Source organism: Podarcis gaigeae, assembly GCF_964106915.1.
Source record: "Podarcis gaigeae genome assembly, chromosome: 11".
NCBI classification, from domain to species: Eukaryota; Metazoa; Chordata; class Lepidosauria; order Squamata; family Lacertidae; genus Podarcis; species Podarcis gaigeae.
Window position 1 is genome coordinate 25675584 of NC_139687.1, and position 14707 is coordinate 25690290.

At 41.0% G+C, this 14707-nt stretch overlaps 1 protein-coding gene across 2 annotated transcripts; it reads left to right on the plus strand.

The window, feature by feature from the left end:
• Positions 1 to 4107: 4107 nt before the first annotated feature.
• On the plus strand, positions 4108 to 13865 carry NUDT12 (nudix hydrolase 12). 2 transcript variants are annotated; one of them, XM_083703036.1, is made up of 7 exons: positions 4108 to 4394; positions 5636 to 5844; positions 6707 to 7302; positions 8154 to 8321; positions 10405 to 10518; positions 11619 to 11818; positions 12748 to 13865. In XM_083703036.1, the coding sequence occupies exons 2-7, from the start codon at positions 5639 to 5641 to the stop codon at positions 12856 to 12858; spliced, it is 1395 nt and encodes a 464-aa protein (XP_083559162.1). In that variant the 5' UTR covers positions 4108 to 4394; positions 5636 to 5638; the 3' UTR covers positions 12859 to 13865. The 2 variants fall into 2 exon arrangements, with proteins under 2 accessions (XP_083559162.1, XP_083559163.1); XM_083703037.1 differs by having other exon boundaries at positions 4108 to 4197.
• Positions 13866 to 14707: the final 842 nt, after the last annotated feature.

The following is a 14707-nucleotide window of genomic DNA, read 5'->3' on the forward strand; positions in this document are numbered from 1 at the left end:
CACACAGTCACAAAAACAAAACAAAAGAGCCGCAAAAACAGAAAAGGAAAATAAATAGCACAAATAGACAGACCTCAGCTTAACACCAAAACGGAAGTGTGGTGCTCAAATCGGAAGAGTAACACTCAAAACGGAGCACGTTTGGCTTCCGAAAAGGGTTCACAAACTGGAACACTTACTTCCGGGTTTGCAGTGTTTGGGTTCCAAGTTGATTGAGTACCAAGGCTTTTGAGAACCAAGGTACCACTGTATAGGGTTTTGTACACCTGGGATAGCTCAGTCGGTAGAGCATGGGACCTTTAATCTCTGGGTTTTGTTTTGTTTTTCTTCTGATCAAACCATTACAATATAATACAGTGGTACCTCGGGTTACATCCCTTCAGGTCACAGACACTTCAGGTTACAGACTCTGCTAACCCAGAAATAGTACCTCGGGTTAAGAACTTTGCTTCAGGATGAGAACAGAAATCGTGCTCCGGCCGGCACAACGGCAGCAGGAAGCCCCATTAGCTAAAGTAGTGCTTCAGGTTAAGAACAGTTTCAGGTTAAGAACGGACCTCCGGAATGAATTAAGTACAGTGGTACCTTGGGTTAAGAACTTAATTCATTCCGGAGGTCCGTTCTTAACCTGAAACTGTTCTTAACTTGAGGTACCACTTTAGCTAATGGGGCCTCCGCCGCGCAATTTCTGTTCTCATCCTGAAGCAAAGTTCTTAACCCGAAGTACTATTTCTGGGTTAGCGGAGTCTGTAACCTGAAGCGTATGTAACCTGAAGCGTCTGTAACCTGTAACACTGTATTCAGTAGGGAACCTTTGGTCTGCCAGATGTTGTTGAACTACAATTCCTATTAAGCCTGGCAGCAAGCATGTTCAATGGCCAGGGATGATGGGAGTTGTAGTCCAGCAACATCTGGAGGTCTCTGACACCTGCATTAGCTGCATCATTGCTTTATTTAGCATATTCTATTTCCCACTTTCCATTGTGAGGCTCCATCATGCACTCCCCAAGCTGAATCCAGGCACAGAGCAGACTCGGGCAGGCTTAGCTTCAGTAAATTGGCTGTGTCGCTTCTCTCCTAGAATAAGGGAATATGCATGATCTGGTACTCTTTTATGTGGCTATAAATCATGAATATGAATGGAAACTTGCTTTTGTTAAACCGAGACCTGGCTTATTAGAACCTCAAGCATATTGTGAAGTATCTATTAATTTCCTTATAATAACACTTGAGGATTACTTTAATCTTTGCATTGTAGGTTCAAGCTCCACATTGGGCAAAGGATTTCTGCATTGGACTGAATGACTCTTGTGGTCCCTTCCAACTTGACAATTCTATGATTAAAAAAGCACCTTGAACTCTGCCCAATAGCTAATGGACAGCCAGTGCAATTCTTTCAGCAGTGGAATAACATGACAGTAATATTCCACCCCAGTGAGCAGTCAAGGTACCATATTAGTTGAGCTGCACTAGCTGTGGCTTTTGAGTCAGCCTCGAGGACAGTTGCATGCAGGCCTCATTGTAGTAATCCAGTCTGGAGGTTACTAGCTTATGGACACAGTGGTCAGCCTATCCCAATCCAAAACCAGCCATAGCTGTACCACCAACCAAAACTGGTTAAGGGCACGCTTGGTCACCATAACCACCTCGACATCTAGTAACAGCAATAGATTCAGGAGCACTCCTAGGCTATGAACCTGTTCCTTCAGGGAGAGGATAAACCCATCCAAACCAAACCACTGGCCAATTATCTGAACTCAGGAACAAATCACCCTTTGTCTTGCCAGCATTCAAAATCAGTTTGGCAAATAAAGTCCAAGGCTGACGACTGTTCTAAAACACAATGCAGGAATGAAGACAAATCAATACACATTGCACATACATCTTTGTTACTTACAGTGGTACCTCTGGTTAGGAACTTATTTCGTTCTGGAGGTCCGTTCTTAACCTGAAACTGTTCTTAACCTGAGGTAAGGGGGCCTCCCGCTGCCACCACACCACCACCGCGCAATTTCTGTTCTCATCCTGAGGTAACGTTCTTAACCCAAGGTACTACTTCCGGGTTAGCGGAGTCTGCAACCTGAAGCGTTTGTAACCTGAAGCGCTTGTAATCTGAAGTACCACTGTATTTTTAACCATCAGAAGTGGCTTCACAATTAAAACCTGTACGATTTCACAAGAGACTGAGACATACGTGTGGAGAAATGGCAGACCAGAGCTGCCAGCTTGCAAGGCTGAGGTGGTTGCTTATTAGTCAACCCGGATTTCTCGGTGGTTTTTAATATATTCTCTGAATAACATGGCAATCAGCATTGCATTACTGTCGTAATGATACCTTGGAAGACAGCTGAAACCCTCCCAGAGATGTTAAAGATCAGACACATTAGGGACTGCTGACATGGCACTGTCACTGGGACTTTTCTCAAAAGTAATGAGGGAGGAAGGTACCCTTCAACTAGCATGAAACTTCCTCTCTTTTAAAATGTTATTTCCAATTATTGTTTCCTACTTCTTCCCTTTTAAAATGCTTAACTTGATTTAAGACATTTCATTATTTAATGAAGAAGGAGGAGGAGATGTCCTGGTTTTAAAATATCAGTAAGCTTTGAGGGCAGTGTTGGAGCAGAGCTTTGATGGTCAATTTGTAAAACAATCACTTATCTCAAGAGCACAAAATGTTTGAGCTGTGGCCTTAAATGATTGCAGGGGCAAACCAGTTTTAGGATTAGATGGAAGCAGCCATCAGAAAACTGCTGATTTTCTTAGTTATTAAATTTATTGTTAGGTTTGTATTTTACCGGTTATGTGATATTAGTTTTTGTATCGAACTTAGTTACTTGTAAGTCATCTTGGAGGTTTTTAGGTTCCAAGGCAGTATATATTTAATAAACAAGATAGGATGATGATAGATAGATAGATAGATAGATAGATAGATAGATAGATGATAGAGCTAGGCAGCTGCATTTTATAATTTGAAGAACATGTTTGTTTTTGACAAAGCCTTTGTTAGAAAGCTTCTAGAAGATTTTATACATAAATTACACTGGTGTAAGAGGCCACAGAATACAGCAAAAACCAGCTGTTCTAATGACATAGTAACAGTGTATCATCCTTCTTCACCTCAAGCCTCTCTCCTCCCAATAACCGGTCGGCGCATGAGTTTGTTCTGCCGGTCAATTAGTATAGGTGCAATCTACATAAGCTTTGACAATGATGGCAAGTTGATAATGGTGGCAAGATTCCACCTGATTTAAAGATAAGCTGTACTACTATAGTTATTCAGAATTTGCATACTGGCTGTGAAGAACATTTTTTTCCACTATTTAAAACAATTTTAACCTGGTGTTTGGAACTTAGGTGGGATGGTGCCTGCTTTCTAGTAAGTGAGTTTAGGATTGCAGGCGGGAAACCTGTCCCAGCAGAACTCAGGAGACCTTGTTACTGGGTCGGCGTGCATGAATTGTGCTGTAAAAGTTACTCTGTTAACCTTTGACGCTCTCGAAGCATTTCTAAAGCAGTACATGGTCTACATTTAGATTTTTGTTGTTTGCACAGATTTTTCCCCCTGACAGACAGCTCGTGTCACCTTTTGCCACCAGCCCCCAATCATAGCTGTCAACTTTTCCCTTTTCTTGCGAGGAATCTTATTCGGAATAAGAGAATTTCCCTTTAAAAAAGGAAACCATTGACAGCTATGCCCCCAATCCGTTTTTAGCTAGACTGCTAAATGCCAGTCTTAGGGGAGGGTCTTATGGATTATTATTATCATTATATCCACTGAGCTTACCATTTATTCCACCGAGATCACCATTAATTTATTGCAAAGAAACGAGAGCCAAGGAGAGCCCACTCTGCTTTTTAAAAAAGACGCACCACCATAGAAGCTTTTTTTTGTTATTCTCCTCCCTCCCCCCCCCAAAAAAAAATAGTATACAAACACCAGAAAGAATAAAGGAAAGCATCCCGTTTTATTTTGTTTTTTTAAAAAAATGCAGATGTTTAAAATAACCTGCACTTATTTGTATGAAATTAAGTATTATTAGAGGGCTACGGAGGGACCCAGTTGGGAGGAAACTACAATTCCCAGGATGCCTTGCTCCGTCTTCCGGGAGAGGGCGGGGCCTGTCCAGGTGATCCCGGAAGGAGGTGGCCGCGAGCGAGTTACCTAAGCGTTCCTCGGAGGCGAAGGGCCATAAGGTGGTGTAACGGTCTCTTCCAGGGTCCTTCCTTCAGCGCCCTTCCCCCGGTCTCAACACCTTGCTTCGGAGGCCTCCCATTTTAACCCATTTTAAAGGGGTCCACATCTGCTTTTCCTTCGCCTAGACTAGAGCGAGTCTGGCTGGACTTTGCCTCCGAAAGTTTCCTCTTTGGCGAGAAGGAGGATCCAGACTCTGGTACTATATTATATGGCAACAGGAGGATGCCAGAAGGGGTAGCGAGCAATCTGGGGGTTGCTGTCTAAAAATGGGGGGGGCGCTTCTTGTTCGTCAAGAATATAAAAAGGATTGGAAAACGTTTGTAGAGTAGTTTTATTATTAAAAAAACGAGTGAACAGATGAGCAGGACTTGAATAAATTCAGCAGTATAAGAGGAAGTCAGAGAAAATTAGTAAGAGTACAACTTGGGAACTTAGATGGGAAAGAAAGGACACCAGAGAAGGAGAGGAAGCGAAGTCCTTAGGTTGTCTTTAAGTTGTGTCCTTGTTTGGTTGTGGTTTTGCTTTCCTTTTAATTTGTAGTTATTCTTTTAGAACTATGTAAAAAAGACCACATGTAAATAAAGTTATTAAAAAAGAGGGATGCAGCGGTCAGGACAGTCTGCAAGTTTCACCTTTGGAATGAGTTCTAGGTGGCACTCGTCACATGATAGGAGGCACTCTTTTTTTTTCCCTCCCCCTGATTGGTTTAAGTGACCCAGCACTGGAATTTGGTATTGGAAACCTCTGCAAGAGCTGACTGCGTTTCCAGATATTTGCGGGGTTGCAGCCCTTAAGCTGGAAGCACATCCACTACAACTGCGGAGTAACTCTTCACATTACTATTCAAGCCTTTAGCTCAGGTGGTAGAACATGAGGCTCTTAATCCCAGGGTTGTGTGTCCAAGCCCCACGTTGGGCAAAAAATTCCTGTATTGCAGGGGGTTGGACTAGATGACCCTGGTGGTTCTTTCCAACGCTATGGTTCTATGATTATCTTCAGGGTGTACAAACAGCTAGCTATCACCTCCCTCTTCTGGTGACTGTGCACATTTGTGAACCGGTTTAATGAAAACAGAAAATGGAAGAGTTCTGTTTTATATGGATTGTGCAGCCTTACGTAGCCCTATTAGGTGGCAGAAGTTAAAAAGAAAACATGTTGAGTGTGCTAAAGAGAAAGTGCTTGCCAAGTGAGCCCTAGAGAAGTCTCTACCTCTGCTGGTGGTGGTATAAGCTGAGGAAAGCTTATGAGTTACAGTTCTGAGTTGTTTTTTCTGCAAACAGCCTGAATGGCTTTCCTGAGAATAATTTGAGGATGAGAGTTGTGCTGGTTACATTTAGCCATTTCCGTTATATTGTCCTCAGTGTATATTGCAATATAATATTAAACCAGATCAACACGCTGTATACCCTGTTCATGTGTTTAAAACTTTGTTCACAGAAAATGCAAGACGTTCAAGGGAATCCAAAGCAGCAGTTGATTTCGGAGCTTCACAATTTTGCTGCTGTTGGAGACAAGACCAGGCTTGCAACATTGCTCAGTCATTCTCCCTCGCTTATCAATAAAACTGGGAAGAATGGTTGGACAGCCCTGATGTATGCTACTAGAAATGGGCACTTTGAGACCGTGCAGGCTCTGCTTGAAAAGGGGTGAGAAAAACACAGCCAACTAATTTATTCAAATTGTCTAAATATATTTGCTGCCGTGTTGCACAACGCAGCGGAATGATTATATGGGGATTATATGGGAAAATGGAAATTGCTTATCTTCGTAGTTTTAATCCTGATAGCCCCAAATTCAGGAGTCTGTATTGCTCTAACATTGGAATACAAAAGTAAATCAAATCCTCTTATATTTCAAACTCTCTTATTCTGTGAACATCATGTACACAGAGATGCTTCCATTGATCATTTTGAAGCCCAGGGCAGGGGCTGGGGAGATTAATTGTGCTAGCCACCATTTCTTGAATTGATAAGATTCACAAATTAATAACTTTTTGCAAGAGAATTGGTGTATTTTGAGAGCAGGGTTTCCCAAACTTTGGTCCAAAGATACCAGTGGTGGGCGCCCTTCATTCAGGGGGCCCACAATGTGTCTAGGAGTGGAAGCAACAGCTGTGAGCAGTGGGTGCAGAGCATTAAGTATTCATATTGATTTTTAATTGTATCTTAATGGATGCTTTTATTTCTTACATCAAATGCTATTATTGTTGTATGTTATGTTGTATCCCATGAAATCCAAATTATAATACATTAAATACAAGACAGGCACACACACCCTCCAACCTATGCACATTCCACTTGTTTGTGACAGCATTTATGCGAGTTGCCACAAAAGAAATGAATCAGTTGAGTGGCCCTCCCTTGCTCAGAACTGCTGCCCAGAAGTGAGTGAGGGAAGGTGCATCGTGCAGTGGTTTTATGGTACCTTATATGTTGTGAAGTTCTATATAAAAATGTTGCTTATATTAAGGTGTGTTAACAATTTTTCATTTCATTTTTTTGAAATAAGGTGTGACAAGTCCATGACCAATGCATCCAACCAGACAGCACTGGACATTGCTAAATTTTGGGGCTATAAGAATATAGCTAACTTATTAGCTAATGTGAAGAGTGGACTGGAGCCATTTTTCCTGACCAGTGAAATTGGAGAACGCGAAATCTATTTTTGCAGGACATTGCTCGATAGGAAGAGTGAGAAGAGAACAGATGCTAAATGGTTGAACATAAAACAGAAGCAGCCAACTACTGTATACATCCTTTTTTCAAATTTAAGTCCATTAGTTGCATCAGATGGTAGTGAAGATACCTCCCCGTTTCCAAAAGTTAAACTCCATAAGCTTTCTTACAAGGATGTAAAGGAATACCTGGAGCAGCCAGAAACCATCACATTGATTTTTCTTGGAGTAGAACTTCAGGTGAGAGGCAGCTTGCCTCCTACTCTGAAGGGGAAAGAGGCAAGCAAAGGTGAAGAAGATAGTTTGGTTGCTTGGTTTGCACTCAGTATGGATGCTACTGCTGCTGATAGATTTATACAGAAGCATCAAGAGTGTTATTTTCTTCATCCACCTATGCCTTCCTTGCTGCAGTTGTCTGAAAATGAAGCTGGTAAGATGCCTAAGTGTTTATCTTTTTTAGTAAATAAATAAATAAATAATTGTCCAGTAACACCTTAGAGACCAACTAGGTTTGTTCTGGGTATAAGCTTTCGTGTGCATGCACACTTCTTCAGATATTTATTTCGACTGCGTTAGACCAACACGGCTACCTACCTGTCTCTTTTTAGTGCTGGGAGAAAACTGGTTGGTTTTATTTATCCTTTTCAGTTCTCATTCCTAGCAAGGTTTTTCTGCATTCAATTTGTATTGTGGGTTACTGCTTACTGGATTGCCTGTATTGAGCATATGTCTTCAGCGAAAACCATAATATTGTTCTAGGAATAAGGTTATTACAGTCACTTTTGCGGACACAGCTTGATGTGTCTTGCTTGCTCTTCTTGTCCCTTTTCCTTCCTTGTTCTCTACTGCTCCTCCTCAAGATGCAGCTGTATTTTGTTTCTTAGCTAAAGAAAGTTAGGGCTGATTTTCCATTGCCCTTGTCTGCTGTCTCTCACAGAAGCATTCTGGTTACATGAACCGCAACCTCATGGGTCTTTAGCTTGGCTGTTTTGAAGATCAGGAACATTTCAGTGATACGGAAACCCTGCTGTGGTTGAGCTTTCAAGGCTGTCATCTCACACCGTACTTTTGATGTAGTAAATCACCCCCATATGTAAAGACCCAAAGTGGCCAAAAGTAACACAGTATTAGAACGAGAACTTCTGTATCAGCTTTAATTGCATAACATGAAACAGTTCTTCTGTTGATTTTCATGGTGAATTGGAATGCTGATGTTGCAATCTGTGCTATTGAAAGAACCCTGCATGTTTATTATTTGCACTTTGTGGTCACTTTTTAAAGGAGTCATCGCCCAGGCTAGATCTGTCCTGGCATGGGATAGCCGGTATCAGTTCTGCCCAACATGCGGCAGCGCAACCAAATTAGAAGATGGAGGCTACAGGAAATCCTGCTTAAAGGAAGACTGTCTCAGCCATCAGGGCATTCACAACACATGCTACCCACGAGTCGGTAAGAGAATTGCAAATACGTTGTTTTCTCCCTAATAGTGGTGCAAGAATTTCAGGGCAGCCCACTGTAGTTCCTTGCAATCTGAACTTATTATCTAGTTGAAACCAACCTAGCAAAACTGCACATGCTGAAAGGGAGAAGGAAGGGACTGTGGCTATCTAGAATAATCACATTAAAACATTGGTTCCTTGTTTATTTTTTTGTATTAAAAACAGACCTTGCGTGGCAGCTAGTATTAATCAAGCCTGGAGTAGATCCATTGAAATAAGTGGTCTTAAGTTCATTGATACCAATGGATCTATTCCAAGGATGACTTAGCTGGCCATCCTATTCCTGTCAACTTGCACACAAAACATATTCTAGTATAGATATAAAACATATTCTAGTATAGATATTTTTAAAGTTTTTATTTGATCTTTTGCATGCATAGTCTAACGTTGCTTCCGCACTGATTTATTGCCATCTTTCTTCTTTCCGCTCATAGCATGTATTTTCTTTTGTTTTTAATCGTTTGTTATTTATTTTGTCCTTGCGATCTTGACTGATATTACCAGTTCTGTAATATTCACAGAGAAAGTTAGTTGGATGTGGTATTAAGTGGTTCTTCAGAAGCTTAAACAAAGGGAGCTGTGAACAGGAGGAGACATACAAGACCGCTGAGCCAACAGCTGGTGTTTCTAGTGACATTTCCTTAACAAAACTAGAAGTCAGCAAGATTTGAAACCTTTGCTGGATGCCTTGCAGCATATACATTTTCCACAGGTCATCAGTCTTTGAAACGTATTTACCTAATGGGATTGTCATATCCGTCATTTTGACAGCAAGGAAATGGTATAGGTTGAACAGCCAACAGAAAGGGGAGAATGCAGCAAGAAGGTTGAATATCAAAGTGCAAAAGGATTGGCTTGATATTTAAAAGATGGTGCTCAGTTTGTTTAAAAGCCCACAGATTAAAAACAGAGTCACAGAACGGTTATGAACAACAAAGCAACAGATGAAAAGCTTGAATGAAGCCATCAAATGGTGGTCAGGCCAAAGCCCTCTGATTCCCCCCCCCCCCCCATCAATGATAGTTTGACATCAGAGAGGAGGACAAATGGGAATCATTTTATAACAATTCACACCAAAATATAGACAAGAGTCACAGGGTCTGTTCAGATGCAAAATCAAACTATAGTGTTATTTTTTGGGAATGAGCAGGCATAAACCTCAGACTCATATCCTCCCTCGCACACTCAGAGAAGTATGTTTTGTAGAAACTAGCACTGCAAACCATGGCCATCACCTGAGGGATGCCTTAGTAGGGTTGGGGCCGTTAGGAAATTGTAAGGACTTTTCAATGTACTTTTGTTGTTACTGTTATCATTTACATTTATACCCCAATTTTCCTCCAAGGAGCTCCGGGTGACGTTCATAGTTCTCCCGACGTCATCCTCACAACAACCCTGTGATGTAGGTTAGATTGAGAGTGAGTGAGTGACCTAAGGTCACCGAGTGAAAACGCACACTGGAGAAGATTATTCTATTCCAGAAAGGGACTCTGGAATAGATAATTGAGAGAAGACAGAAGAGAATCCTGAAGCATAAGAGAGAATACTGTATCCAACAGGACCTGGAAAACTTGCTGTCATGACACTGCTCTGCAGGAAGCCGAAGCTGACTGTACTTTGAATTGTGCACTGCACTTGAAAATGTATTCCACTGGACCATTAATCTGTGACTGAAGCTGAAGGCAAGAATTGTTGCTGATTAGGTCACTGCTTTCTGTCGAGTGTGCAACTAGGTCATTTACTCCCGTATTTATGCCAAACGCATACTGCAGCTCAGGGTAATTTATCTCCCAAGTTCACTTTTGGTCTAGGCAGGTATATTCCCGCAAGACATTTGTGTTACAAAAAACAGGTGGATAAGTATTTTTAAGGAACCTGCATTAAGATTACCGTCTGGGGGGCTTGGAGAGAATTGGATTTCAGGCTTTTAAAGGAGATGATAATGCTGAGTGAGAATGAGCACACTTATGTTCTTTCTTGCTGTCTTTTGAAACAGTTTAAATTTGAATACATTTCTCTCACTTGAATTCTAGATCCCGTAGTGATAATGCAAGTTATTCATCCAGATGGTAACCACTGCCTTTTGGGAAGAAAAAAAAGATTTCCTTCAGGCATGTTTAGTTGCCTTGCTGGATTTATAGAGCCTGGTGAGTTCTCTTTGTATATGTTGTTTCTTTCCTTTATTTCCATCCCAGATGTTAAATATAAAACTACTCCTTTGCCCTTTGATTTCTGATTTTGAACTTTGGCCTGCAGCAAACCATATTACTTTGTATAGACATACCTGGAAATATGTTGGGTTTATTTTAATAATTCACTAATTTGTATACTCTGGGCTGGTTCTGAAGTTGTGTAAGCAGACTGGGGTGATTTTTGTCCCTTTCTCCTGTAGCTTCTGGCATCCCCAAAAAGAAAAAAATAACCAATTTCCCCAGGACTTTGGTACCCCTTCTGTGAAAGACTCCTTCCGCAGAGGGGTTGCCATGGAACTAATAATCCATTGTCAGTTTTTTGGGATGTCAATTCCGCTTTCTTGTAACATACATTGTGGTCATTAAGTCTTTTTATGCCTATATATGTCTTACATACCTTGAAAAGTGAAGGCCACGTGACATCCAAGATGTGCTCCAGGATGGCAGCGAAATAGGTCTAAGGGTATAACTGCACATGACTCTAAAGGCATGGTAAAAAGGTAAAGGACCCCTGGACAGTTAAGTCCAGTCAAAGGCGACTGGGGTGTGGTGCTCATCTTGCTTCAGGCCGAGGGAGCCAGCGTTTGTCCACAGACAGCTTTCCGGGTCATGTGGCCAGCATGACTAAACTGCTTCTGGCGCAGCAGAACACGATGACAGAAACTAGAGCGCACGGAAACACTGTTTACCTTCCTGCCGCAGCAGTACTTATTTATCTACTTGCACTGGCATGCTTTTGAACTGCTAGGTTGGCAGGAGCTGGGACAGAGCAACGGGAGCTCACCCTGTAGCGGGGATTTGGACCACCAACCTTCTGATCAGCAAGCCCAAGAGGCTCAGTGGTTTAAACCACAGCGCCACCCACGTCACCCCTAAAGGCATATGTCAGGGTAGCTGTTATGGATGCATTTTTGTTGGAAATATTGCCTGCCTTTTATTTGTGATACTTCTGATCCGTGCAGAAAGTTTCAGATCTTTTGAGATGCTATAAAGCACAGGATGTGATTCTAGCTTGGAGCTTTGTCAGTTAACTGTTCTTTCCCTTCTTTGATTAGGTGAGACAATTGAAAATGCTGTTCGAAGAGAAGTAGAGGAGGAAAGTGGAGTTAAAGTGGGCCATGTTCAGTATGTCTCTTGTCAACCATGGCCAATGCCTTCGTCCCTAATGATTGGCTGCATAGCGGCGGCAGTGTCTACAGAAATTAAAGTTGACAACATTGAAATAGAAGATGCCCGCTGGTTCAGTAGAGAAGAGGTAAAGTTCAATTTAATTTCCTTTCTTATTGATTGCCCTCTGACTGTATTGGTTAGAGCATGCAGTATGGATATGCTTTTTTCCCCCAGGCAGACAAAAGAGTCCTCGTACTCCTTATTGTACAGTGATTACGTTGAAATTGAAAATTATGTGTTGCTAAAAGAATAGGTATAGACAGTTGTTCTTGTATTGAGCCCATAGATCTTTCCAGTAAGTTGCATAGACAAATTTCATAAAAAAGCTCTAAAAGTCCTGTAGACATAGCAATCATCCGGATTTGGCTTTACCTTTTGTGCCATCCTGCTACTAATAGAGATGAAAATAGAAGAGGTGATCCTCTTTTTATAATAATAGCTTCCATTTGTATAAAAGTATTCAGACTCTCAACTTTCAGGATAATATACCACTAAAAAGTTGAATCATAGAGTGACATGGTTCCTATTTCCTCCCTGTCATTGCTTTTTAACATTTGGCTGTATTCATTTCCAACAATCATAATTTAAGGGGCAGATCAGATAAATGCAATTCAGAGACCACCCAGCTGCCCTTTGCTTATACTCACTGAAAAACAAAGTGTAATCGGCAAACGTGTCAGATTACATACATACACCGAGGCCTAGGATATATTAGTGTCTCTGATATTTTCTAGAAAAGGTCATGGAGCATGTGTGTGGTTTTTCTCCCACAGGTTTAGTCATACATTTAGCAGAGGGAAATAGTAAAACGATTAAATGCACAAGGAGGAGTGCGCTCAAATACTTTATGAAACAAATTGGGGCTAGCCCAGTTGCATATCTCTTCTCTAAAGCAATTGGCTGCTAGCCATAAAATCCTTCATATAGTGGAATCATTAATGTCTAACCTGATGAACTACGCAAATTTCTTTGCTGGATTTAACTTGCTGAAATATGATATTTTGTATATTTCAGGTTTTGGGAATTCTGAACAAAAGGAACCAGAGTGCGTTCTTTGTGCCACCACATCAAGCCATTGCACACCAGTTGATAAAGCACTGGATTGGAATGAACGCTAATCTTTAAATCCAGCGAGCTGATTTATCTGTCTTGTATCACTGCTGTAGCTGCTGCTGTATTGGAATTAAAACTAGATGTAATTAATCATTCAGCATCACATGTGACCATTTTAGGGATTTTGCAGTACAGTTGTGCATGTGTACTTTCTTTGAGTACAGAGGTCATTGCTCCCTGGTAAAACGTGTTAGGATTGCAACCTCAGTCTTTTAATCTCTAGAACATATTTGTGCATACGGTTCATTTCTCAAATCGCTCAAGGTCTAACATTGCCTAAAGTCGGGGATGAGAGAGGACCTTTTCAAATGTAACTTCCCACCTGAAAGTTGCATTCGCTTCCAACTGGTTACTCTTGATTTTACAGAGTTTACTTACACCTCTCTGATTTTAGCTTTCCCGGGCTGTTGCTTCAGGCTATGATACACTTACAGCCTAAATCATTCTACCTAAAGGCATTAAGCCATTTCTCAGAACCAGAGCAGAAGAAAATAAGCTTTCTCTGGGCTGAAAAAACGGATTGCAGAGAGCTAATGCTTTTGTGAGCCTAACACGTGGATACCTGTATTTCAGGGACTTTTTTGCTTCACAGACGAGCCATTAGGATAGAGGAAGACTGGGAGGGATATCTACTAGAAGCAGGTATTCTAAGGCCTCTGTATCCCTCAGCCATAGGCTGCTGCAAAAGCCACTTTTAAATAATTGGAGGACAGTGCCTTATGATTTTTCCACATAAATATAAATCTCTTCATTCCTATGATAGACCCCAATGAAACAGTTATCCTGCTGTACTTCAGTTGCCAGAGCCTCATTTGCACAAATGGTACACCAAATCCAATATGGACAGTAAGTAAGGTTGACATTTGAGTAAGTGAGGCTATACATTGCACTTCATCACCCCTTGAATACTCTGCTGAAAGCTTTTGCTGCACTCAATTTCGTTATTTGTAGTTTGCCACAAAAGTATTTGCTGTTGGTGTTTTATTGTGATACAGTCTTATTAAATATCTTTTGCCTAAGATGTTGCTTAAGTTTGCCCAAACTTTGTTTTTAAAAATAAGAATTAATGCAAGAAAAAACAACCCTGGCCTTATCTTTCTCTCCCCCCTCAGTCTGCTAAAACACATGAAGGAAAAAAGGTGGGTGCCAATAGGCTGATTAAAGGTAGGCCATTCTTGAAGCTCCATGGAATTAAATATACTAATCAGATTCTGAGCTTATGGGACAAAAATAGCAATGGAAAGAAGTAGACCAGGCCAATGACACTTAACAAGACTGTCTCATCTTTTCGCTTTGTTTGGATGCCAATTTTTGTTTTAACCTCCTTGAAAAACTAGGAAGACTTTATATAGAATTTGCTCAGGTAAGTTGCTTTTCTTGTTCTTGCTACACCACTGACAATAAACTATATGCTTTTTCTCCCTCACCAGTCAGGTGGCTAGAGGAATTCACTTGTGCTGTTATTACTCACCCAAGTTTTACGGTAAAAAAGGGGGGATAAGTAAAAGGAGAAGAGAAGAGACAGTGGGGGAAAGGGGGTTGAATAATAAACCACAATAAGTTTCCTAGTAGATCCACATAGTGACCTTAATGCAACAACTGAATCATAACTTGGTGGTAGAGTATTTGCTTTGCATCTGCTGCCTGCTTTAGCAAATGGGAATCATATCTAAGGAAAATATTTAGCTCCTAGTAAGTATTTCTCTTTGTATATCACTAGCCAAATGTCAGCCAGGTCTGATGCGACAATATAATTCTGTTAATTCACCATGTTTGCTCCTATGAAATGCAAACATTGTCTAATTTTCCACGATGAGAAAATCAACTCCTCTTAGCCATGAAGAAAATTGCTTTTGAACAA